The 24,076-nt window shown below is 48.1% G+C and overlaps 2 protein-coding genes across 4 annotated transcripts; one reads left to right on the top strand and one right to left on the bottom strand.

The window, feature by feature from the left end:
• The first annotated feature begins 4,755 nt into the window (after positions 1–4,755).
• On the top strand, positions 4,756–5,906 carry LOC107968481 (putative GED domain-containing protein DNM1P34). Its single transcript, XM_016927608.3, has 2 exons — positions 4,756–4,962; positions 5,706–5,906. The coding sequence occupies exons 1-2, from the start codon at positions 4,756–4,758 to the stop codon at positions 5,904–5,906; spliced, it is 408 nt and encodes a 135-aa protein (XP_016783097.1).
• Positions 5,907–7,312: 1,406 nt separating this feature from the next.
• On the bottom strand, positions 7,313–22,115 carry LOC737781 (golgin subfamily A member 6A-like). 3 transcript variants are annotated; one of them, XM_063794237.1, is made up of 17 exons: positions 21,991–22,115; positions 20,196–20,315; positions 18,197–18,277; positions 17,299–17,984; positions 16,984–17,034; positions 16,802–16,883; positions 16,599–16,705; positions 15,480–15,566; positions 15,265–15,372; positions 14,976–15,063; positions 14,107–14,594; positions 13,720–13,830; positions 12,387–12,456; positions 11,864–11,956; positions 11,014–11,117; positions 10,771–10,924; positions 7,313–10,684 (listed from the first exon to the last, which is right to left on the bottom strand). In XM_063794237.1, the coding sequence occupies exons 5-17, from the start codon at positions 16,996–16,998 to the stop codon at positions 10,473–10,475; spliced, it is 1,719 nt and encodes a 572-aa protein (XP_063650307.1). In that variant the 5' UTR covers positions 16,999–17,034; positions 17,299–17,984; positions 18,197–18,277; positions 20,196–20,315; positions 21,991–22,115; the 3' UTR covers positions 7,313–10,472. The 3 variants fall into 3 exon arrangements, with proteins under 3 accessions (XP_063650307.1, XP_054523032.1, XP_054523034.1); XM_054667057.2 differs by having other exon boundaries at positions 17,299–17,337; positions 21,991–22,109; XM_054667059.2 differs by lacking the exon at positions 13,720–13,830 and having other exon boundaries at positions 17,299–17,337; positions 21,991–22,109.
• Between the last annotated feature and the right edge of the window lie 1,961 nt (positions 22,116–24,076).

Below are 24,076 nucleotides of genomic sequence, written 5' to 3'. Positions count from 1 at the left end.
TCTGGGTCACAGCTTCTAGGGACAGAGTTTGGGGCAGGTTGACTGTCTGATTTGTAGGACTCTGGTGATGAGCTCAGCTGGGAAACTGTGTGGTAATGGGAAGAGAATGCTTTTGCTTTTCCAAATCATCTACCCCCTGCATGCTTGGATCCACATGGGAACTCAGTGTGGAAACTGCCTTTGAACAGCCTAAGCCTGAACTCTGGGCCATGTGTCCAGTTTCCTGGACTCCAGCTTTGTTCACTCCTCACCCCTACCCATCACTGATGCCAGATCCATCCTCCCAAATGTCCTTTCATCATGTTACCCTACCCATCACCTCATGGTACCTTCTACACAACAGGAAATGCCTCCCATCTCAGCCTGGCATTCAAGGTTCTTTCTGATGTGGCCACCTCTCACCACCGCACCATATCTCCCTGTGGGCCCTGCCTAATTGGATCAATTTTTCCTATCAATGAGCTGAACTTCCCCACCTCCATACTGTTGCTTACACTGTGACTTTCCTGTGCGTGTTCTCTTCCTCCCTCTCCCCAAGTCCAAATGCTATAGACTGAATTGTGTCTCCTCAAAATTCATACATTGGAGCCCTAACCCACTATATGATTGTATTTAAAAATAGGGCTATTAGGAGGTAATTAAAGTGAAGTGAGGGAGGAGGAGCAGAGCAAGATGGCTGAATAGTAGTCTCTACCAATCATTCCCCCTGCAGGAAAATCAAATTTAACAACTGTTTCCACCAGAAAACCATCATCATAAGAACCAAAAATCAGGCGAGGACTCACAGTACCTGGGTTTAACTTCATGTTGCTGAAAGAGGCATTGAAGAGGGTGGGAGAGACAGCCTTGAAACACCAATATCACCCCTCCCCCTCCCCCAGCAGTGGTCACTGTGGTGCTGAGAATCTGTGCACCTGGGGGAGGGAGAATGCAGCAACTGTGGGACTCTGCCTTGAACTCAGTGCTGTCCTGTCGCAGCAGAAAGCAAAACCAGGTGGAACTCACGTGACACCTGCCCATGGAGGAAGCATTTAGACCAGCCCTACCCAGAGGGGTTCACCCATCCCAGTAGTTAGGAGGCTTGAGGCTTGGGTTTTGACAAGCCTTGGCATGGCAGGCTGTTATGCCCTGGGGCCCTAAATAAACTTGAAAGGCAGTCTAGCCCATCAGGACTTCAACTCCTAGGCACATCCTAATGCCATGCTGGCCTCAGAGCCAGTGGACTCAGGGGGCACACGACCTAGAGAGACACCAGCCAGGGCAGCCAAGGGAGTGTTTGCACCACCCCTCCCCCAACCCCAGGCAACGCAGCTTGCAACAACTAAAGTGACTTCTTCCTTTTGCTTGAGGAGAGAAGGGGGAAAAGCAAAGAGGACTTTGTCTTACATCTTGGATAGCAACTCAGCCACAGTAGGACAGAGCACCAGTCAGAATTGAGAGGCCCCCATTCCAGGACCTAGCTCCTGAATTACCTTTCTAGATACCCCCTGGGCTAGAAGGGAATCTTCTTTCCTAAAGGAAACAACCCAGTCCTGGCAGGATTCATCACCTGCTGACTCAAGAACCTTGGGCCCTGAATAGCCAACAACAGTGATACCCAGGCAGTGTGCTATGGGCCTGGAGTAAGGCTCTGTGACGTGCTGGCTTCAGGTGAGACCCAGCACATTCCCAGCTATGGTGGCTGTGGTGAGAGACTTCTTCTGCTTGAGAAAAGCAGAGGGAAAGGTAAAAGGGACTTTGCTTTGCAGCTTATGTACCTGCCTGGCCACAATGGGGTAGAGCACCAAATGGGCTCTTGTGGTCACTGATTTTAGGCCTTGGCTATTAGACAACAACATTTCTGGGCCCGTCCTAGGCCAGAGGGGAGCCCACTGCCCTGAAGGGTGAGTCCCAGGCCTGGAAGCATTCACCACAAGTGACTTCAGAGCCCTTGGGCCCTAAGAGAACATCGACAGTAGCCTGGCAGCACTCCCTGTGCGCCTGTGGTGGTGGCCACAGGGTGAGGCTCCTCTGCCTGTGGAAAGGGAAAGACAGAGTGGGAAGGACTTTGTCTCATGGTTTCGGTGTCTGCTCAGCCGCCTTAGAATAAAGCACCAGGTAAATTTCTAAGGTTTTTGACTGTAGTCCCTGGCTCCCAGACAGCATCTCTGGACATGCTAGGGCCTAAGGGAACTTGTTGCCCTGAAGGGAAAGACACAAGCCTGGCTGGCTTTGACACCTGCTGACAGTAGAGCCCCAGGGCCTTGAGTGAACATAGGCGATAGCCAGGTAGTGTTGACAGTGGGCCCTGAGTGAGACCCAGTGCTTTGCTGGCTTTAGGTCTGACCCAGTGCAGTCCCAGTGGTGGTGGCCATAGGGATGTTGTGTCAGCTCACCCCCAGCTCCAGGTGGCTCAGCAGAGAGAGAGAGAGAAAGAGAGAGAGAGATGGGGGGGGGGGGGCCCGCAGAGACAGAGACAGAGACAGAGAGACAGAGACAGAGACTGTTTTTTAGAAAGAAATTACAGGTAGAGAATAAGAGTCTCTAATGCCTGGTAGCTCAGAAAATTCTTCCAGATCTTATCCAGGACCACCAAGGTAGTTCCTCTATGAGTCTGCAAGAACCATAGCATAACTGGGCTTGGAGTGTCCCCTAATAAAGATACAGTTTAGATCACAACACCCATATCCTTTCAAATACCTGGAAAGCCTTCTCAAGGGTGGGACAAACAAGCCCAGGCTGAGAAGATGGTGGCAGCTTGAAATCAGCCATGGAATATTTGCACCACCGAAAATGGCAAACACTACAGAACAGACTTCTGTTCCCTCCCCGACAGAGAGCCCCTTGTGTAACAACAGCTCACCACTGCCCCATCCCTGAGCAGAGCGCTGTTGCAGCAGAGTGAGGGTGGGTGTCTTCTCCCTTGGGCTACAGAATACACATTTTTTCCTCAGCACATGGATCATTCTCAAGGATAGACCATATCTTAAATCACACAATACGTCTTAAAATATTAGGAAAAAAATAATATCAAACATCTTCTCTGATCACAATGGAATAAAACTAGAAGTTAGTAACGAGAAATGTTGGAAACTACACAAACACATGGAGATGAAATAATATGCTCTGGAATGACCAGTGGGTCAATGAAGAAATTAAGAAGGAAATTGAAACATTTCTTAAATGATAATGGAAACACAACATGCCAAAACCTATGAGATTCGACAAAAGCAATAGTAAGAGGGAACTTTATGGCTATAAACACCTACTTTTAAAAAGCAGAAAAGCATCAAATAAACAACCTAACAATACATCTTAAAGAAATAGAAAAGCAAGAGCAAACCAAACCCAAAATTAGTGGAAGAAAAGAAATAATAAAGATCAGAGCAGAAATAAATGGAATTAAAATGAAGAAAACAATAAAAAGCACCAATGAAATAAAAAGTTGGTTTTTGGAAAAGATAAACAACATTGACAAACTTTAAGCCTAAGACTAAGAAAAAAAGAAGACTCAAGTGAATAAAATCAAAGATGAAAAAGGAAAACATTACAACTGATAACGCAAAAATTCACAGGATCACTAGTGGCTATTAAAAAGCAACTGCATGCAAGGCCGGGTGTGGTGGCTCACGCCTGTAATCCCAGCACTTTGGGAGGCTGAGGTAGGTGAATCATGAGGTCAGGAGTTCGAGACCAGCCTGACCAACATGGTGAAACCCGTCTCTACTAAAAATACAAAAAAATTAGCTGGGTGTGGTTGCACAAGTAATCCCAGCTACTTGGGAGGCTGAGGCAGAAGAATCGCTTGAACCCAGGAGGCGGAGGTTGCAGTGAGCTGAGATCATGGCACCACATGCCAGCCTGGATGACAGAGCAAGACTCTATCTCAAAAATAATAATAATAATAATAAACAACTGTATGCAAAGAAATAGGAAAACTTACTAAAAATGGATAAATTAGTAGACACATCCAGCCTGCCAAGATTGAACCGTGATGAAATCCAAAACCTGAACAGACCAATAAGAAATAATGAGATCAAAGCAGTAATAAAAAGTCTCCCAGTAAAGAAAAGCCTGGGACTTGGTGCTTCATTGCTGAATTCTACCAAACATTTAAAGAACTCATGCCAACCTTACCCAAGCTATTCAAAAAATAGAGACCTTACCCAACTATTTCAGACTCATTCCACAAGGCTAGTATTACCCTGATATCAAAACCAAAGATACATCCAAAACAGAGAACTACAGGCCAATATCACTGATGAATATTGATGCAAAAATCCTCCACAAAATATTAGCAAATTGAATTCATCAACACGTTAAATTTGGGGTGCAGTGTCCCAGGTTCACTCAACCCTTCCCCTTTTCCGTGTGTGTCTACTTTGGCTGTGCTCCCAGGTGGCAGCGGTGGTGGCAATGTTGGTGTGTGGGCCTCCCAGGACAAGGGGAAAGTGAGTATGCCCTTCTCTCCTCCTGCCAGGCATCTGTAGCCTGGCACCAGCTCTGGCCATGTCTTCAAGCGAGGGACCTGGAGATGTTCTTTTCCAATTTCTGGATTGGGAAATGGAGGCAAATTCTGGGTACTAGAGTCAGAACTAAGATGAGGCTTGATCAGGGGCATCTGGGGTCCTGAGAGGCAGAGACCTGAAACCCTCTAGAGCATGTGGGGAGCTGGGTGTGTGTTCTGGCCAGTTGCTTCTCGCTGTGCCTCAATGTTCCAGGTACCCTTGGAGGGGCTGAGATCCTGGAGCCTGGCTGCATGTCCTGGCCACCCTGATGCCTTTGTGTTGTCCATGGCAGGCCAGCAAGGCTGAGGAGAATGGCTCCAACAGCTTCATGCACTCCATGGACCCACAGCTGGTGCGGCAAATGGAGACCACCCAGAGCCTGGTGGAATTCTATGTGGCCATTGTCAACAAGACCGTGTGGGACCTCATGGTTGGTCTCGTGCCCAAGACCATCATGCACCTCATGATCAACAACGTGCATGCACCGCCTCATGGGGGCAGGGGGCTCCTGTGGCACTGGGGATGCAGGTGGTCGTGTTGGCCTGGCAGAGATGACAACCAGCCCTGTGGGACCAGGTGCAGGGAGAGGGTCACGGTCCAGACCAGAGCTGTCCCATAGAACTATAAAGTGGGACTGGGCACAGTGGCCCATGCCTGTAATCCCAGCACTTTGGGAGGCCAAGGCGGAAGGATCGCTTGAGCCCAGGAGTTTGAGACCAGCCTGGGCAACATAGTGAGACCTGGTCTCTACCAAAAAAATTTTTAAATAGCTGGGCCTGGTGGTGGCACGTGCCTGTAGTCCTAGCTACTCAACAGGCTAGCCTTGGAGGATGACTTTGAGCCCAAGAGGTTGAGGCTGCAGTGAGCAGTGATCTTGCCCACTGTACTCCAGCCTAGCGACAGAGAGAGACCCTATCTCCAAAAATTAAAAATTGAGTAGACAGGTGTCCTGGTGGCATGATAGGTCCTGGGTCCCCTCCCAGATCTGTGACCCTGGACTGGTGACTTGACTTTTCCTCTGGACCTCAGTGTCCCCATCTGAGTGAAAAAAAGGCAGTGGATAGGTGGGTCTTTGAGTCTAAGTGGTGTAGAAGCCACGTCTGAAAAGCCATGCTTGGGGCTCCAAGTCCATTCCACAGTCCCAGCAGGGCCTGGCGGGGTGGCCAGGGTGACACAGGCATCAGGTCCCAACCTCCTTCCTTCTTTGCCCATTCTCAGACCAAGGAGTTCATCTTCTCGGAGCTGCTGGCCACACTGTACTCATGTGGAGACGAGAACATGCTGATGGAGGATTCCACGGAGCAGGCAAAATGGTGCAACGAGATGCTGTGCATGCACCATGTGCTGAGGGAGGCGCCCAACATCATCGGCAACATCCAAACAACCATGGTCAGCATGCCCATGGGGGCCCATGGATGACTCCTGGCTGTAACTGCAGAGCGTCCCGGCCCGACGCAGTTACCAGGGCTGGCCCCCATGGCCCCAAAGCCCCCCAGCCTCCATGGCTGAGCCTGTGGGATCTTGGAACAGGCTCCATGCCCAAGTTGGCAGATGTGGGTGCTCTCTGGAGCTGTCAGAGAGGGCAGAGAGCTCGTGGTTCATGGTGTAGGGGCTGGAACTTGGAGGGCATTGTGTGTGGGGCTGGAATCTGAGTCTGCCAGAGGCCTAGGAACGTCATCCTGGGCACGCCGTACCTCTCGTGCAGTCTGAGTCATGCTGCCAGGTCAGGGTATCCAGCTCCCAGTCTGGGAGTGCCGAGAGCCAAATCCACTGCAGAGCAGGGGTGATAGTCAGGGTCCCACCTCCTCTATCTGTTGGCAATCCAGTGGTGATCTAGGATAAAATCTTGACAGTCCCATACACAGGGTCATCCCACAACACACCTCACAGGCCAGGCAGGAGTCACAACACCAAGGCAGCCAGGACCCCATCCCCGCCTCCTTCCTCTGTCCTATGCTATCAATAAGTAAGTTTCCCAGCCCCAAATAATGATTAGAACCTCCTCCCCATATGCCAGCTCCAACCTCCGCTAGGTATGATACAGGGGGTGACCCTACCCCCAAGCATATACAAAATGTTACACAGATACTATATGTACACTGGGGAAGGGGGTCCACCCCAGCAGCCTGAGCCCTTGCCTGCTCTGCAGTTAGCCCCACTGTCCCGCCTCAACTGCCTCTCTGAATAAGAAGATGGGAGCCCCCCTGAGGGAAAAGTTGCTTTGGTGAGAGTACGGAGATCATCAGGCCTCCTCCAAACAAACCAACTCCACCAGCCTCCAGCTCTTAAGTAACAAACATTGCCATCCAGAAATGTAAGGACTCAGCCCTGGTCAGGTGGCAAAGGGTCTGTTTGTCTGCCCTCCATTAGACAGGGGTGTTGTCTTGCTACCCTAATGGTAAATGGGTGACTGGGAAGGGGTGGTAGGGACATGGTGGGGGCAGAGACTCCAGCCCCACCTCTCCAGGCTTATGCTGACAAGGGCCCGCTTTTATTTTTATCCCACGACTTATTTTTTAATCCTATAACTTCTTTTTCATAATACTTTTTTTAAACTTTTCATAAAACTTTATTCTACCTTTTTGCACAACTTTTTTTTGCCACAAATTTTCCACAACATTTTTTGTCCCGTAACTTTTTCATTCCACATTTTTTATCCCATAACTTTGGTTTGTGTTCTTTAAATAAACATACTTGCATAGTTACAATTTTGTAAAAATAAAAACGGATTATCTCATGCCAAGCGTGCCCAGCATTTGCACAGTTTCAATACTTTTAACACCATAGTTTTCAAGACACACAAAATTTTAAGGCAAAAACAGCACTTTGCAACAATTTAATAATTTATTACATTACAGTAGCATCACAGTAGCAGCCAATAATGCCACTTTAGGCAACAGTGTTTCAGTATTTCCATTATACATTCTGTTTACAAGAATTCATAAATTGGTAAAAGTCATTCTAAGAAAACTTGGCAAATAAAGCTTTGCATTGGAATTGGCATTTCTTTCTCTACTTTTCCTTCCCCCAGTTTCTTTTAAACTACAGTATTCATATTTTAAAATGTTTTAACTTATTTCAAAACATTAAGATAGCAGTTACATTTTTGAATAGTTATATTCTTTTAAAACGACTCTTTAAGATAAAGTTTTAGAGAAACTATATTATGGATAGGGCTGATTTATATTTTCACATTTTCTAAATATCAGCTTTGGTTTTAGAACTGATTTTTTTTCATTTCTGGAAAAACCTATCAGGTTTAATCAAATACTTTAAAAATGATTATATATTGCAATATTTAAATAGGTATTTTAATTCTTTACTTCTACAGAAATTCTAATTTATTCAGTTGAACTCACACTTTAAAATTCTATGTTTCTGATAAACTCTAACCTTCCAATATTGCCTTCTAAGCAAATTGAAAGCTGCCTTATACTGAATGAGGAAGAGAACAAATACTTGGCTGAATGAGGTATTGCAAAGGACCGCATGCACTTTGAAGAAAGACTTAAGTTATTGTCATACGATTTACATGCTATTTAATTTTTCTTAAATATATGACAGAATACCTACACAAAGAGTGGTATTTCAGTTAATATAGTACATTCATTTTCCAGACTGACATTCAGCTTAAATATGCCAGTGTGTGATTTAATCCATAGGTACCTGATGAACACATTCTTGTCAGATTGGTTACAGGTGCTAAAGGCTATCTGAAGGTCATTCCTAGTCATTTATATTTATCAGGGTAAAAGTGAAGTGATCTGAACTATAAAAATTCCTTTGAAATAATTTATAAATGTATTAGGTAAACCCAGTTTCAGAATTATAAAGAAAAACTGTTAGACCAAATACGGTGGCTAATTAACAGTGGTACGATTTCTAGCCCGAGGGTTTAAAATGGACTTAAAGTAACTGTCTTTCAAGTGAACTCAAATAATGCAAAAGCGGCAAGTTCACAAAATAGAAGGCAAGAACAGGACCTTAAGTCCATTTTAAACCCTCAGGCTAGAAATTGTACCACTGTTAATTAGCCACATTATTTGGTCTAATAGTTTTTCTTTATCATTCTGAAACTGGGTTTATCTAATACATTGATAAATTCATACAATTTGGAAGAGTCAGTTGAAGTCACAATAACCCAATATTTGCACTCTTTCAGTGACTGCAGGCAAATCTGTTATTTCATCTGTAAAATCTTATTACTGCTCTCCTATTAATGTCATATGTATAAAAGTATCATGAAGATGCCAAATGCTAAAAATGGAGATGGTCTAGTCACTAGAAATGCCCACCCCAGGGAGCGCACATGCATCTCTCCCTGCATCCTAATAATGTGACGTATTTTGGAACACAGACTTTAGAACTTCCTGAAATTTTAGCTGTTGATTCTTTCCCAAGCATCTTAAAGTTATGATTTAGGCAATGTATGACTGAAATAACTCATTCATCATGTATAGGCACATTAACATAAATATGGCACAAAATATGCCTCTAACTGAAACCAAGAGGTATAAAAACATCTTTCACTCTTTGTAAAGAACCCTGTGAGGAAATATAACTCTATAATTGTATAGACACTTTTCCTCATAATACTTGGACATTCACAAACATTAGATTGCACGGCAGCTTGTAAACATTTTAAGTTGCATAAACTTCACCTTGATTTTCATGTGTAGTATAATACTGTGTACTAAAACTCCTTTTTGTTTCAACTAAGTACTCTCACATATATTGGTTTATAATAATGGTTGTTATTATTTTTAAAGTGTTTTCCATTCAAGGGAAAGAAGTAAATTCCTATGTCAGAGAAACCAATGTGGTTGAAGAATAGGTATTAGCCAGAGAGGTCTAGATGGTAAAAATCTAGCCTCAAAGAAGCTCCATGAACATAGAGGAAGGCCAAATGTCACACAGCTTTCCTTCACTCGAATTCATTCTTGACTAGAGCCCGTATGCCTGTTCCAGGGACATTTAAACTCTTAAAGGATTTCTTATGATCTTTACTAAATACATTAAGAAGAATGCCAAGCAGTGCCTTTTGGTGTACTGGGACATATACTCATGTGATTAAAACAGGTAACATGAACTCTGACTTTAAAATGTATTGTAGATATAAATGCTCTAAGCTAGAAAAGGTTTTCCACATCCACAATCAATGATGGGAGCCTTTCATTCCTCAGAAATAATCCCTTTTTAGGTCATGGAGAAAGGGTACAACTGCTGCAGCTCATGATGCAATATCTTCATGAGCCCAGAGCACACACAAATCCTAAGGAAGCCACCACAGTACAGAGCTCATTCTTGGCACCAGAACAAATGAAACACACTGTATCCTGCACACACCTGCCAGAGCAGGCCACTTTCCTCTTCTGTGAGATTTTAAAAGCTCCCCAAAATGTTATGACTCCCATCCCCAATACACAGAAAATAGGGGAAAGGCTCTTTCCAGTTCTCGGCCTTTAAACAACTCTAAATGTCAGTACTCACAGTGGCATATTACAAAGTAATAAACGGTGCTCACTTGAGGGCAAACCACATATTGAGCTAATGAAGAGCTCACTGTGGTTAGGATTTGATCAAATGTAATAGCAGAACATAAGCACATTTTATCTGAATTCTGTAATGAATATACGTGCTGCAATAACATTTAAAAAGCATGGCAGCCTGTTCCAAACCAGCCAGAATAGTTTTGTGGAAATAGTAGGTCTTTGTGTGTTTGAACTCCCACCACATAAGGGCAAACTCGATATGCGTGCTAATGACCTACAATTATCAAATTAAAAACAAAAATGCTAAAGGATGCCAGAGTGAACATCAGAGAAAGACCCACTCTCCCTTAACTTTTTACAAATAAATTTAAACTGTAAATTAGAAACACAAATAAACATGAGTGGCTCTAGCATTCAAATGAAGTAAATGAATTGTGTAGGAGATGAACCCCATAACTTTTTGTTGTTTTTTTTTTAATTTCTTGACCAGCTCTTAGATGATGATGTTTATCTCCCTGTTCTCGGCTGCCTGGTAAAAGAATGGCACGCAGGGGTTGCTGGGCAAGCCTGGGTGCTCCTGGGTGTCCTGCATTACAGGAGGCAGCTGCACCATCTGCTGTGCAGTGGGGTTGTCATGGGGAGAGCCCTCCCTGGCCGCTCCTGGTGCAGGCTCCTCGCTGTCGTCCAGGCTCACTTCATAAAAATCTTCAGAGAGAGGGAGGCGGGGGTCCGAGGGCAGCGCCAGCCTCCCCTGCTCCTGCCTGCCCACCCCGCCTGAGGGCTCTACTCACCACCCTGCTCATCGGCAGCCCCAAGTTCCTGGGGGGCTGGGGCCCCTGGAGCGGGCTCATCGGTAGGGTTCTGGGCAGCGGTGAGGAATTTGCCATGCGCCTCGTGGTCGCCCACAAGGGGCAACACCAGCTCCTGCAGCTCCAGCAGCTTCACCTGAAGGGAGGAGTGCTCAGCCGCCACGGCGGAGCCGGCGCCAGTGCCCACGCCCACCCCTACCCCTGCAGAGATGTTGCACGCCCTACCTTCATCTCCTCCTCCTTCTGGGCCAGCCTGATGACGTCTTCCTTCTCCTGGTGCCGCGTGTTTGGCACTGCCCCCTGGCTGTCATATTCAGTGATGTACTCTCCTGTGAGAGGACACGGCTCAGACGCTGGGGTCCCTCCGACAGCCCTGCAGCTCCCCCTGCCATGCCCTGGCCTCCCGCTCACTCATGCCGTCTGTCGCTCCAGAGAGCTGGATGAATCCAAGCTCTAGTTTTTCCACCTGCTCCTTCCCGCCCACCTTCTCCTTCGGGAGGTCCATAAAGCCGCTCTGGAGCCAAAATAATGGGGTCACATCTCGGGAGTGACCTGTCCTGCCCTGCCCCTACTTTTCTTGGCCCTTGCCAGGACTCACTCACCTTCACCTTCTCCATAGCCTCCTTGAGGGCCTGGTAGCTCTCCCCACACACAAAGTCACCCCCAGTCCCTGGGGCTGGGGCCTCTGCCTCTGGCTCCTTCCAGGCCAAGGCCACCAGATGAGCCAGGTGCAGACGGCACAGCCTTCGCACCTTCCGCTGCCCACATAGCCATGCCTGCTCCTCCTGGGAACTGGCTCCAGCAGAGTTGAAAAATGCCACTTGAAGGCAAGAGGTGAGTATTCTTGTAGGGGCATACACAGAACAAATGAGGCAGGGAGGTGGAGCACAGCCCCTTCCCTTGGGGCCTCATAGAGTGCACCTGTTGGTCACAGGTGAAATGGTGTCTGATCACTGGCTCCCAGAAGGGGTGAGGGGCCAGAGCAATCAGAAGGTGGGAAAACCAAGAGCATAAGGGGGTCCGGGAGGGACCACAGAGGAAGGTGGCAAAGCGGGGCAGGGAAAGTCAGGCTCACCGTGGCCTCCCGGCTCTCCAGGTCCTCTGGGATGTTTGGGAGGCGTGGACCGAGGCGCCTCCTCCTCCTCACTGTCCAGATGTTCTCCATCTCCTGTGGGGAGGTGGCCAGAGGGGTCCTCAGACAACCCAACAAGGAAGGTACTGTGGGCCCACCTCTGTCCTCACCCTCAATGTGTAACCCTGAGCCGGCCTCTCCCCAGAGGGGAATGAGCTGCTGTTCTTTATTTTTCCTTTTAAGAACAAGATCTTGCTATATTGCCCAGGCACAGTCCCATTACTGGTCAGTGCAGGAGTTCTGACCTGCTCCCTTTCTGATCTGGCCAGTTCACTCATCCTTAGGCAACCTGGTGGCCCCCTGCTCCCAGGAGGTCACCATATTGATGCCGAAGTTAGTGCAGACACCCGGTTGGCATAACGACCAGCTGTTCTAAAGGTCTCTTCCAACCCCTCAATCCTATGCTGCTAACAGTCCCCCCTTCCTCCTGGGGCTCTCTCCTCTTCCTCTGAGTGGTCTCCTGTACCTTCTCCAGGGAGAGCCACGAGGCTTAGCTGGGTCTCTAGCTGTTGGTTCTGGTGGCTGGCAGCTGGTTCCTAAGGGGATGGAAAACAGAGTGAGAAGGCACAGAGGTTGCCAGGTCATCCCTCTCAGGGACCCGTCCTCAGCAACACCCTCCCCTAGGTCTCCTGCAACTTCTGGTGGGCCATCTCAGCCACCGCTTTGTCCCGAGCTTCCTGCTGCTGCAGCTGGTCCACGAGCTGGGTCTGCAGCAGTAACTGCCTGTGCAGCGCCTCCTTCTCAGAGGTCAGCTGCTGATAGGTGGCCACGTACTGCTGCAGGTGACCCAGGTACTAGTCTTGCTGCTGCTGCAGACTCTGAGACTCTTGGCTCTTCAGCTTCACCTGCAGGAAGGCCCTGGGCATGAGGGCACGTGGTGGCTGGCTTCCAGATTCTGGGCCCATTAATAGGGTAGAGAGGGCACTGTGGGGCTCTGTCACCTGCCCAGGCCCCTGGCCCCTTGCTCCAGGCTTAAGAGACTTCCTCCCTTGCCTAGAACCCCATACCTCCTTCCCCAGCCTCAAATCTCATGTCCTTCTTCCCACCATTTAAACTGTAGGCCACAGACTGGTGGAAAAGCAGAGGGAGCCAACCACCATCTGCTAAGTGTGCTACATGCCTAATGCTTTCCAGGTATTCTCTCATTCAATCCTCAGCACCTCTGCAAGGAAAATGCTAACTTCTTTTTGAAGTTAAAGAAACAGAGACCTAGAGATGAAAAGTAGTTGAATGGTGACCAGTGGAACCGAGGCCGGAATCCAGTTTGAATCCAAGGAGGCTTTGTTGTTTTGTTTTGTTTTTAGACAGAGTGTCACTCTGTGGCCCAGGCTGGAGTGCAGTGGTGCAATCTCAGCTCACTGCAACCTCCACCTCCCAGGCTCAAGTGATTCTCATATCTGGGATTACAGGCATACATCACCATTTTTCATTGTTGTTGTAATTTTAGTAGAAATGAGGTTTCACCATGTTGGCCAGGCTGGTCTCAAACTCCTGACCTCAAGTGATTCTCCTGCCTCAGCCTCCCAAAGTGCTGGGATTACAGGCATGAGCCACCATGCCTGGCATAAGGAGCCTCTTATACCACTGTCTCTTCCCCTATGACTGGGGGAATCCATGCCTCTAGCTGGGATGATGATTTTGAGACCTGGGAGGAGCCCAGGGCTACCCACCTCTAAAAGTCACAGGGCAGGAAGCAAGAAACAGTCATAGGGCTGCCCTGGAGGGTGCTGGGGTCACCTGCCCCCCAGCTGGAGCTGCCTTTGGCCTGGCACCTCCCCTCCCCAGAGGCTGGTGCCCACCTCCCAGCCCTTCTTGGATGGGGCAGAGGTTACTGTCTCCTTCTCGCCCAGCCTCTCCTGCAGCTCCTTTACTTGCTGCTCCAACTGCAGTGCGCTCTTTTTCTCGTTATTCTGGGCAGAGAGAAGCAATCAGTGGCCATCCACTGCAGCTGGAGACACCAGAACTTGGTGTCTGCCTCCCATGTCACCAGGAAGGGTGGAGGCAGGTTAGAAAAATCATCCCTTCTCCCCCACAGCCATCAGAGCAGGGCCTGATGAGCTCTGGCTCACAGGTGCCTTTAGAAGTACCATTTCATGTGAGAGCTACACTGGCCCATTTTACAGGTGGGGAAACAAAGGCCTGGATAGATAGGGATGAGGGCAGTCTCCCCAGGTGGGGCAACCCACCAGATCCTCGAAGCCGCACTGTGGCTCGGCCAGCTGCTTGTCGAGCTTGTGGTTCTGGGAGAGCATGAGCCTCTCCTCCTGCTTTTGTAGCCTCTCCTCCTTCTCCCACAGGTTCTCCTCCTGGTCCCACAGCCTCTTTTCCTGCTTTTGCAGCCTCTCCTCCTGCTTGCATAGCCTCTGCTCCTGCTTTCGCAGCCTCTCACCCTGCTCCCGTAGCGTCTTCTGCTGCTCCCGAAGCCTCTCGTTTTGCTCACACAGTCTCTCCTGCTCCTGCACCCTCCACTCCTCCTGCTCTCGGAGCCTCTCGTCCTGCTCCTGGAGCCTCTGCTTTTGTTCCTTGCTCAGAAGACTCAAGGCCTGGTTGTTTTCCACCTGGGATTGGAGCTTTCCCTCCAAACTCTCCACCTCCTGCCTCAGGTGTTTGGCCTCATCTTGTAGCTGTTCCACCACAGAGGTCACTGCTGGGAGTGCTGGGGATGGGGGCTCAGCTGAGAAACAAAGCAGACAATAAGGGCCTCTGGATTCCCCACCCCCCCGCCAAAAAAAACCCTCCTCTTGATGCACAGCTCCTCTCAGGCTTCCCAAACTTGGCCTCACTGCTAATGATTCCTCGCACCCGATGGTAGCCAATTTCCAAGCCACTTTCACATAGAGAGCACTGTGGGTGGCTGACAACGGGCACTCCTCCCTCTTTGCTGATGGGGACCCTGAGGCTCATGGAGATGACAAAACTTGCCGTCTCCTGGCACAGACCTCTTTCCCTCTGCCTCAAAGCCCTTCCATCCACCTACCTCCCTGGGGCATTCTAAGCCACCCCCACAGACCTCTGATGCCAGTCCTGCTCCCAGGTCACACCAGCCCCATCTTACCCATCTGGTTTTTCAGTTCGGACAAGCTCCTCTTCAGCTCCTGTATCCGATGTATGTCACGCTTCTTCTCCTTCTTCAATGTGCGAGCCTGCCCAAAGCACAGGGGAAAGGGCCCCGGAGAGAGGGGCTGGTTGCTGGGCAGGCTACCATCTCCCTCTGTGTCCCCACCTCCACAAAGCTGAGACCCATGACCACCTCTGGCTGTACTATTTGTACTATTCCTATTTTACAGATGCCCAGAAAGATCCAGTGACCTATCTAAAGTGGGGGCTGAAGGGTCAGACCTCACCTCCACCAACATTTTCCACATCCTCTCCTGCCACCGGGCCCTCTCTCCTTTTATATGTTGAGCATATTCATCTCTCTCTAGCTGGACTTGTTTAAGTGACTCTGTCACCTGCAAGAATGGGCACACAAGTTAGGAAGGGCTGTCACTGGTCCTCACCTGCTCCTGGCCACCTGAGGTCATCTTCCTTCCACATCCCTCCCTCTGCAAAGCCTCACCTGTGTCACGTGTGCGTTCAGCAGTGCCCGCTCCTTTATGGTCTGCTGTAACCGCCACTGGAGGACCGCTTCACTGCAGCTTGAGGACTGGATGGTGAAGAGTGAGAAGATTCGATCTGGGGAGCCCGGGCAGTGCCCCTTAAAAGGGCTAGGGCTAGGCTCAATATACAACTTGGTTAGTAAAGATCAAGGCATTTCCAAGCCCATGGCCCAATTTTTAAAAGAACTCAGTAAAGTTGGAAGGGACAGGGAAAGAAATCAAATTTACAGCTGGCTAACAGAGGCCCAGAGAGATCAGATAATATTGCTATTGTTATTATTGTTATTACTACCATTGTTTGAACCATTACGGAGTGCTTCACCAGGTTCTATGCTAGCAATCCCATTTAATCCTCACAACCACCATATGAGACAGTTACTAGGATTACCTCTATTGTGTAGATGAAAAACATCGAGTGTTCGAGGTTAAGTGCTTGCCTAAGATCACTTAGACAGAGCTGGGATTTGAACACCCAGGTCTATCCTATTCTCTAAGCCCATTTTTCTTGCTGGGGGTGGGGACACAGATAGGAAGGGGGAAATTAATCTTTTGTTCACTTTTTGAAAGGATGATACATTCGCATAGTCCAAAACTCAGAAGATACAGAAGGGAAGAGTCTCCCAGCCACCCTGTTACTCTCTCCTGAGTTTTTTATGAACCCTTGCAGACACGTTTTATGTATATTATCATAGTACACACACACACACACACACACACACACACACACACACACACACACCCCTTTCCTCTCTCTACAGAAATGGTAACATACTAAAGGTACTCTTCTGTACCTTCACAGTACAAGTACCCAATACCCCACCTAGGACTTGGCCAAGGCCACAGCCAGGAAAGGGCAGGGCAGGCACTTGGCCTCTGAGCTCTGCATCCAGTACTCACTCCCCACAGTGCCCCCCAACTCACCCACAGCAGCTGCCTCTAACAGCCATACACAAAAGTAGCGAGAAATGACCATGCTGCCTTCTGGGCAGGACACTCCGTCCTGCAGAAGGGACCTTTAGGCTCACTCCTCAATCTGGGAAGCCAGGCTGCCAGGGGATGGGGCTGCTGGTTGGACTCACCCTGTCCTCTTCCTGCTGCTGTGTAGACACAGCACAGAGAGCCCGCTCCAATTCTTGAATACGCTGTAAGGAGTATTGCAGGCGGCCAGCCAGATCCTTGGACTCTTCTGTAATGAGAGAGGTTGAGATGGGGCCCAAAAGACTCCCCCTAAAGACTTGTCAAAGTGCCAGGTTGAAGGATGACGGGATGCCCAGATTCCCACCTTCGAAGTGTCGGGCAGCACGTTTAGTATGGTAAAGGGTGGTCTTCAAGTCTGTCTTTTCCAATGTGAGGATGTTGATTGCCTGGAATTGAATGTTTGGGAGAAAAGCCAAGCAAATGCTGAAAGGGAAGGAAAGAAATATTCTCCAGAGGACAGGAGAAAGCTCCCCATCCCCCACTCACCTCTAACTGCTCCATCTGTGCTTTGTGTATTTCACTGTTGGTTTTCTTTTCCTATAGGAAGAGGAAGACAGAGCTCTTACTAGGGGGAGGCAGAGATGGCACAGCAAGAGACATGCTCCCAGAATGCCACCAATGCCCCAGGACAGGCCCACCCGTGGGACCAGGTTATCAGGGACCCTGTGGGGATGGGGTGGAATCTGAGGGGTGAGCCTTCTTCCCCAGGCTGGGAGAGGGCAAGATGAGACTGGCGCCTCTGCATCTGAGTGCCCCCCAAATCCAGCAGTCACGTTGTGAGCAAACAAAAAATCACGTTACTTCTTCCAGCTGATGTTCCACTTGTTTCTTCTGTTGTTTCTGTGGGGAGAGTCAAATTCAGGTGACTAAGAGTGGCCCCCTCAACTCTATTTCCCAGACCAGGAAGCGGTAGGCAGGGGCCAGCAATGGATTTTAAAGGCAACATTCTCAGACCCAGTGGCAACACGAACTGGTCAACTCTCCTCAAGCTCCCAAGGACAGAGGATGTGGGTCTTTGTTGGTTTTCACCCACAGCCACAGAACTCAAAGTCTGAATCTGGATTCTCTTGAAAGGACAGTAACATAAACCTCTAGAGATGGAGTCTGAGAAATGCCCACTCTTCTGCCAGTTTGTGATTTAGAAAGGCGCCTTCATTCAACAAACATTTACTGAGCATGTATGAGCCAGGTATGCTTCTTCACAGCAGATATAGGATGGAAAAGGACAGACAGGAGCCATTGACCCTGAGGTTTCCATTCTGGAGGCCTTTAAATCTCAGATTCTCAGAGCTAATAGAGACCTTTGATGCTCTACCTTCTCCGGAAACACGAGCCCAAGGAGGACAGGTGGCTTGTCCAAACTCAAAGAGCAAATTAGGGACCGAGTCAGGGTAGAAACGCAGGTTCCCTGACAACCAGTCAGGCTAGTACTTCCCTGAGAGACGACAACCCCAGGGCGAGTGTGGCAAGGACTGGAGCAGGGGTATCTAGAGAAGAGAGAGTTGGCAAAGAGGGCAGCAACAGAAGAGCCATGCTGCATGCTCCTTGCTCTGGGGTCCCTCCAGGTGAGGCCTGGGTGCTCCAGCTCCCCATTTGCCCTTGGCACCAGGGCCCCCCAGCCCCTTTCTTCAGGACCCCAAGGGGAAACTAAAGCCCAGGAATAGAAGCATGGACTCAGGGGACCCCAATGGACTCTTACCAATGATTCTATGTTTTCATTGAGTTGATTGATTATTGCGGAGCTTGAGTCCAGGGCTAATTCCAGTTCTTGGTACCGACTCTGAGGCGCATGCAGAGAGGAGGAGTTGGAGGAGGATTGTGGGGAGAGGTGGAGAGAACAATCATTAGGGCTGGGGTGTGTGTGGGCTGTCGGGCTGTCTCAGCTGGCAGAGGGGCACCCAGCCCCTGCTGTGAAAGGAGGTTGGAGGGCTGGCCTGCAGGGTCACTGCACCTTGGCCCAGGGCCTCTTACCTCCAGATCCTTCAGGGTAACAGATGATGCAGGAGTAATAAAAATGAGAAATTCAAAAAAACAAAAACTTACATGGGAAACAGTTATGGATATAGAGAAATTATAAAAACAGCAATGAGCCAGGCATGGTGGCTCATGCATGTAATCCCAGCACTTTGGGAGGCTGAGGTGGGTGGATCACTTGAGGTCAGGAGTTCAAGACCAGCCTGGCCAACATGGTGAAACCCCATCTCTACTAAAAATACAAAGATTAGCCAGGCGTGGTGGCACGTGCCTGTAATCCCAGCTACTCAGGAGGCTAAGGCAAGAGAATTGCTTGAATCCAGGAGTCAGAGGTTGTAGTGAGCCGAGATTGCACCACTGCACTCCAGTCTGGGTGAGAGAGTGAGACCCTGTCTCAAAAAAAAAAAAAAGGCTCCAAAGCCCATATGCCTGCTCTGTACATTATTCCCAAATTACTTTTAAACTTTAAGGTATATCTCACCATTTCTAAGATGATAAAAGATTCAGGGAAGGAAAAAACCCAATCAATCAAGCAGGTGACGAAGCAGACAGAAACAGGCTGAAGGTCAATGGCAGCAACATAAAACAAGGCAGAGGCAAGGTATCCCCCAAACCACAGAAGCCTCAGGGCCATGCACAGTTGGAGACAGCAAGTCAGAGAGGGGTCTTCGCACTGCCTCACCTTCCACTTATCCAATGGGGGAGTGCTACCCCATTGAAATGGTTAAGATTGGACACCAGCACCTTCAGAATGTCCTGAATCTACAGGAGGTGAAAAGGGAAAAACAAGGGCAGGGGGAGAAAGACAGAAGTATCTTAGAGAGAAGCAAGAAAGTCAGGGTAGGAGGAGGATGTGGGTTCAGGAAAATGAAACGCTGAAGAAGAGCAGAGGAGATTAAAACCTTGGCCTGTCCCATTCTTTGAAATGGCCACCTGCTGCCTTGCCAGGGCAGGAACAAGTAGATGGAAAAGTCCCCTGAACAATGCAGTCACAGAGTGGAGTCAGCTGACCAATGCAGCTCTTAATATGCTCACTGGACCCCTCTCCTCAGGCCCAGGACGTGGGCGATGAATCTGGTAGAGCTCCAGACCTCCACCTCCATTAAAAAAACCAGACTTCTGAGTAAGGGTTCACTGGAACTAAGGGGGCTCCAGCTAAAAAACAAGTTTGAAAGGCACTGATCTTATCCAGTATCATCTTACAGAGGAGGAAACTGAGGCCCAGGGGAAGAAGCAATTTTTCTGTGGTCACCCAGCAAGCTGGTGGCAACTTAGATCTTCTCTTACTCCTAGTGCCTGGGGCTCTCCTCACCACACCAGGCCCCTTCATGACTCCTATAGGGACAGCCTGATGGCAAGTGGCTGTACTCATTGGCCCAGCTTCCCTTTGAGAATGGGGATCAGGAAAATCAAAGAGCAATGACCATTTCCTGGGTATCCTTGGTCTTTACAGCAGACCATGTACTAGGGATTAACATAAAAACAGCAATAAGGAATCTCATTTAAACTTTACAAATGGAAGTCAAACAATACTACCCCTATTTTACAGATGTGAAAAGACAGACCCAAAGAGCTCAAGCAATTTGCTGTAAATCAGATCCCTAGAAGATGGAGAAGCAGGATTCAAACCCAGAATTCTTAACCAGTACCCAGCAATCTCAACAATTACCCTCTACTGCCCCTTGGGCCCCCTGTCCCCAGGAGCCTGGCCAGCCAAGACTCACATCCCCAGGTGAGTGGCAACCACCAGAAGTGGCTGTCTCAGGGATACTGCCAGTGTTTTTCTTTTTCATCTTCACTCCTGCTGGAACACCAGGGCTGTTCCTCTGCTGATATTCTTTTAGCTGTGGGAAAGAAGAACAGTAACACACATGAGAACTACCAGTCCCTACAGCCACATCCTCCTTTACAGTTTTTGCAAAATACTCTTATACACCATCTGATTTAATGCCACCAACAACTGTACAAGGTGTTGTCACAATCACTTAGTGACTGAGAGAGATTGATATTATAGCTAAAAAAGCGGGGGGCAATAATGGAACTTAAACTCAGTCTTCTGACTCCAAGCTCTGGGGTTTTGCCATGAATCAGCAACTCCCAGGGACCAAAACCAGACGCAGAGAAAGAAAAGTAAACATTACATAGGCAGGAACTACACGCTGTGTGGTTTAGAGTCACACATCCTCACATGTCTGTTAGTGTGAAGAAGTGCACCAGTATCTCTCACACTTTTATATCTATGTGTCCTCATGGCAGAAGGCAGCTTTTTTGTTAAATCTCGGAATTTATCAGAAAGAGGACAACCCAAGTCTCATTTCAGAGAGAAGTCTGGTATACTCTTAGAAACCTATGTGACTGTCATCCCTAAGTATATTAATGTTTTTTCTGTCTCAAGAGAATCAAGGGAAACTGATGCTTCAGAAAGATCTCCCACATTTATCCTGTGGCACTCAATGTACCCCAAGTTGAGATGATATGAGGAAGATTCAAGCTGTCAAGTTTAGTTTTCCAAGATCTATTCCATAGAAGATGAGCTAATCTCACTTCAGAGACCACTGACTGAAGGGCAGTCTGGTCCCAGAACCATGGAGAATTAGAATATGAGGTGGAGAACTCAGAAAAAAATGTTGAAGTCTCTCTGGAGAGTAGAAGCCTGGGAGAAAACAAAACCAAACCCATTCTCCACTGTTACCCAGAGATACTGTCAACATTTTGAGCTCACAGGGGAAGTGTAGGCTTTTCACACTGTCAATGTCTATGTGAAGGGAGTAAGGCAGCCTGAAACCTCTTTCTCTTAGGTCCCATAGTCCCCATTCCCCTTCCAGCTGGAAATTTGTGCTGCAACCAGAGGAACCAGAAATGGGGTGAGAATGCTTAGGGGACTGGGTCATAAGATCAAAGGCTGGTCTTGCAGCAGTAATGACAGTTCCTAGGGGTACTGTGACATCACTACATTCCACTCCTCCCGGGGGTGGGGGGAACCACATCAGTGTGATGGCTGAGTCACCGATCCACGATGGGGGAGGGGGACATAGGGCTGGGACCCAGGTCCTTGGAGACTCCAGTCCAAAGAGCCCAGGGATGTTGGGCTTGGGTCAGCAGGAGGGGAGAGCAGAGTCTGCAGCAGGGAACCCCAGGAATCACCAGCCCAAAGTCACCCAGGGATGACTGGTGATGGGAGGGGCTGGGGCTGGGGACCCAGGTCCTTGGAGAGATGAACCCAAAGAACCCAGGGAGGTCAGGCTTGGGGCAGCAGGACATGAGGGCAGAGTGTGGAGCAGGGAGCACTAGGAGTCACCCACCCAAAGTCACCCTGGGGTGGTTGGTGAGGGCAGGGAGTGGGCTGCTTGCTTGAAGGGCCAGGGCTGACTGACAAGACTTTGGTGGGGGGAGTCCAGAGGCCCCAAGTTGGGGGGGCCCAGCCCGGTGTGCCTCAGGAGTGGTATGGACTCTAGCAGTGGTCTTGTCATTGGAGGGATCTCTGGCTGGGTTGGGGGGCCATGAACTCGTGTGTTTTACCTTTTTTTTGGCTGCTGCCAATTTACTCTGTCGAGTTTCTTCTAACATCGTGGGGTGGGGAGGAAGGCAGGGTTGGGGCCACATCAGCAAACACCTCCAGTCACCTACCAGGCACCTGTGTGACTGAGCCAGAGGAGGCGTAACCAGGGCCCCACTAGAACACAGAATAGGGGTGTGGCCTTAATGCTCCAAGCCCATTGGTCAATGAGAAAGATGAAAGGGAAAGGAGGCATGGCCAGGCAGCAGTGTGTCCCGAGGAACCTGTGGCATCACAGGGAAAGCTGCCTATGCAAATGTTGTCCCCACCCACTTGGGGAGAGGGGTGGGGCCTGCCTACTCCGGGAGAGGGGAGGGGCCGGCTTTTGCTTTAAAACTTTAAAAATAAACTTTAAAAAATATGTATTTATACTTTATATATACGTGTGTCAGTGTGTGTGTGTCCACGTGTTCCTCCAGAGCTGTCTTCATTATCCAGCTCCTATGCATGGTCTATGATTGTGGCCTACATTTTTCATCTTCAGAGGGAGTATAAGAATTACCAGTATTACCCCAGTTAAGACACAAATCCTATAAAAATGGAAAATCCATAGCATGTTTGATAATAATGAAGCGGACTATATTATCCAACATTCCAATAAGGTAAAATGATCACCATGATTTCTCTTTTTTGGAAAAACATTTCTCTTATTGTCCTACATTGTTAAGATTTTTTAAAAAACAAGAAACATGTCTAATATCTTTAAAAACACAAAGCTTTTGGGCTGGATGTGGTGGCTCACACCTGTAATCCCAACACTTTGGGAGGCCTAGGCAGGTGGATCACCTTAGGTCAGGAGTTCAAGACCAGCCTGGCCAACATGGTGAAACCCCGTCTTTACTAAAAATATAAAAACTAGCCAGATGTGGTGGTGGGTACCTGTAAACCCAGCGCTGGGGCAGGAGAATCACTTGAACCCGGGAGGTGGAGTTTGCAGTGAGCCAAGGTCATGCCACTGCACTCCAGCCTGGGCGACAGAGTGAAACTCCATTTCAAAAAAAATAAAATAGTAAAAAAATAAATAAAAACACAAAGCTTTCCATTTAATAAGCACTCAAAGTTCTTTACTGGTTTAAAGTAAATACAAGGCCTATTTTTCTAGAATCACCTGGCCTCTCTAAGCCTTGCAAATGAAACTGAATTTCTCACTTGATACTTGGCTATGACTTGCAATCATGAAAACCAAGAATTGTGTTATGTCACTGTGTATTGACTGTTACCTGAATTCCACACGACGCTGGGATCAAGGGTTGAATCTTTCATGATTTGCTCCATAACCTATGTGCTTCTTTTCCTACACCAAACTAAGCTTTGTTCTAGAGTTCTACAATTTACAGTTAGTAGACAAGAGTGGTTCTCAAAAATGTAGTCTCTGGACTGGCAGCACCAGCAGAACCTGAGAACCTTTTATAAGTGCAAATTCTCAGGCCCCAACCTGGACCTGGTGAATCAGAAACTCTGGAGTAGGGCTCAGCAATTTGTGCTGCAGTCATCCCTCCAGGTGTTCAAGAACCTCTGGCATACGGCAGGTAGAAAAATGTGTTTCCTTCTGTAGGTCCAAAGCCAAGGATACCATATGTTCTGTCTTGATATGAAACAATGACATGCAATTAAAAGACATAAATCTCCTTCCTACTCCCACCCTCTATCCAATGTGTTTTATTTTTATGAGTTAAATAAGAAAACAAATGGCAATCAGAGTTTCAGTCTAAAAAGTATATTTACAAGTGTCAGTTCTCATCCAGCCTGATCTCATAGAATACCATTTACACACTCTTACCGCTCAAGTTTTTTAAAAAGTGTCTTCACAATGTAAGTCTCAGGCACACTAGCAGTTCTATAATAAAACACCAAGTAGATCAGAATGTCCAAACTTACTAGAGAAGAAAAGTGGAATCATTGGCTACATTTTCAAATTGCATTCAACAGGAAATGTAAGTTTTGAATCCTTTTCACCTTCATACTTCCAAGTTAATAGAATTAAATCAGAATACTCCATTCTTTCAAAGCCTCTAGTCAGGCAAAGTTTTACTGTATTACTTCTTGCTA

This window comes from Pan troglodytes, chromosome 16 (genome assembly GCF_028858775.2).
Source record: "Pan troglodytes isolate AG18354 chromosome 16, NHGRI_mPanTro3-v2.0_pri, whole genome shotgun sequence".
In the NCBI taxonomy this organism is placed as follows: Eukaryota; Metazoa; Chordata; class Mammalia; order Primates; family Hominidae; genus Pan; species Pan troglodytes.
The sequence above is the reverse complement of the archived record's forward strand: the minus strand, read 5'-3'. Positions and strand labels throughout refer to the sequence as shown.

Excerpts from the sequence above, each read along its gene's own strand:
- LOC107968481 (XM_016927608.3), top strand. The coding sequence starts at position 4,756 with ATGCCTTTGTGTTGTCCATGGCAGGCCAGCAAGGCTGAGGAGAATGGC. Across the intron at positions 4,963-5,705 it reads TGCACCTCATGATCAACAAC|ACCAAGGAGTTCATCTTCTC; the intron begins GTGCATGCACCG and ends GCCCATTCTCAG.
- LOC737781 (XM_054667057.2), bottom strand. The coding sequence starts at position 22,074 with ATGTGGCCCCAACCCTGCCTTCCTCCCCACCCCACGATGTTAGAAGAA. Across the intron at positions 15,567-16,598 it reads AGCAGCAGGAAGAGGACAGG|TCCTCAAGCTGCAGTGAAGC; the intron begins GTGAGTCCAACC and ends TTCACCATCCAG. Across the intron at positions 14,595-14,975 it reads CGAACTGAAAAACCAGATGG|CTGAGCCCCCATCCCCAGCA; the intron begins GTAAGATGGGGC and ends TTTGTTTCTCAG.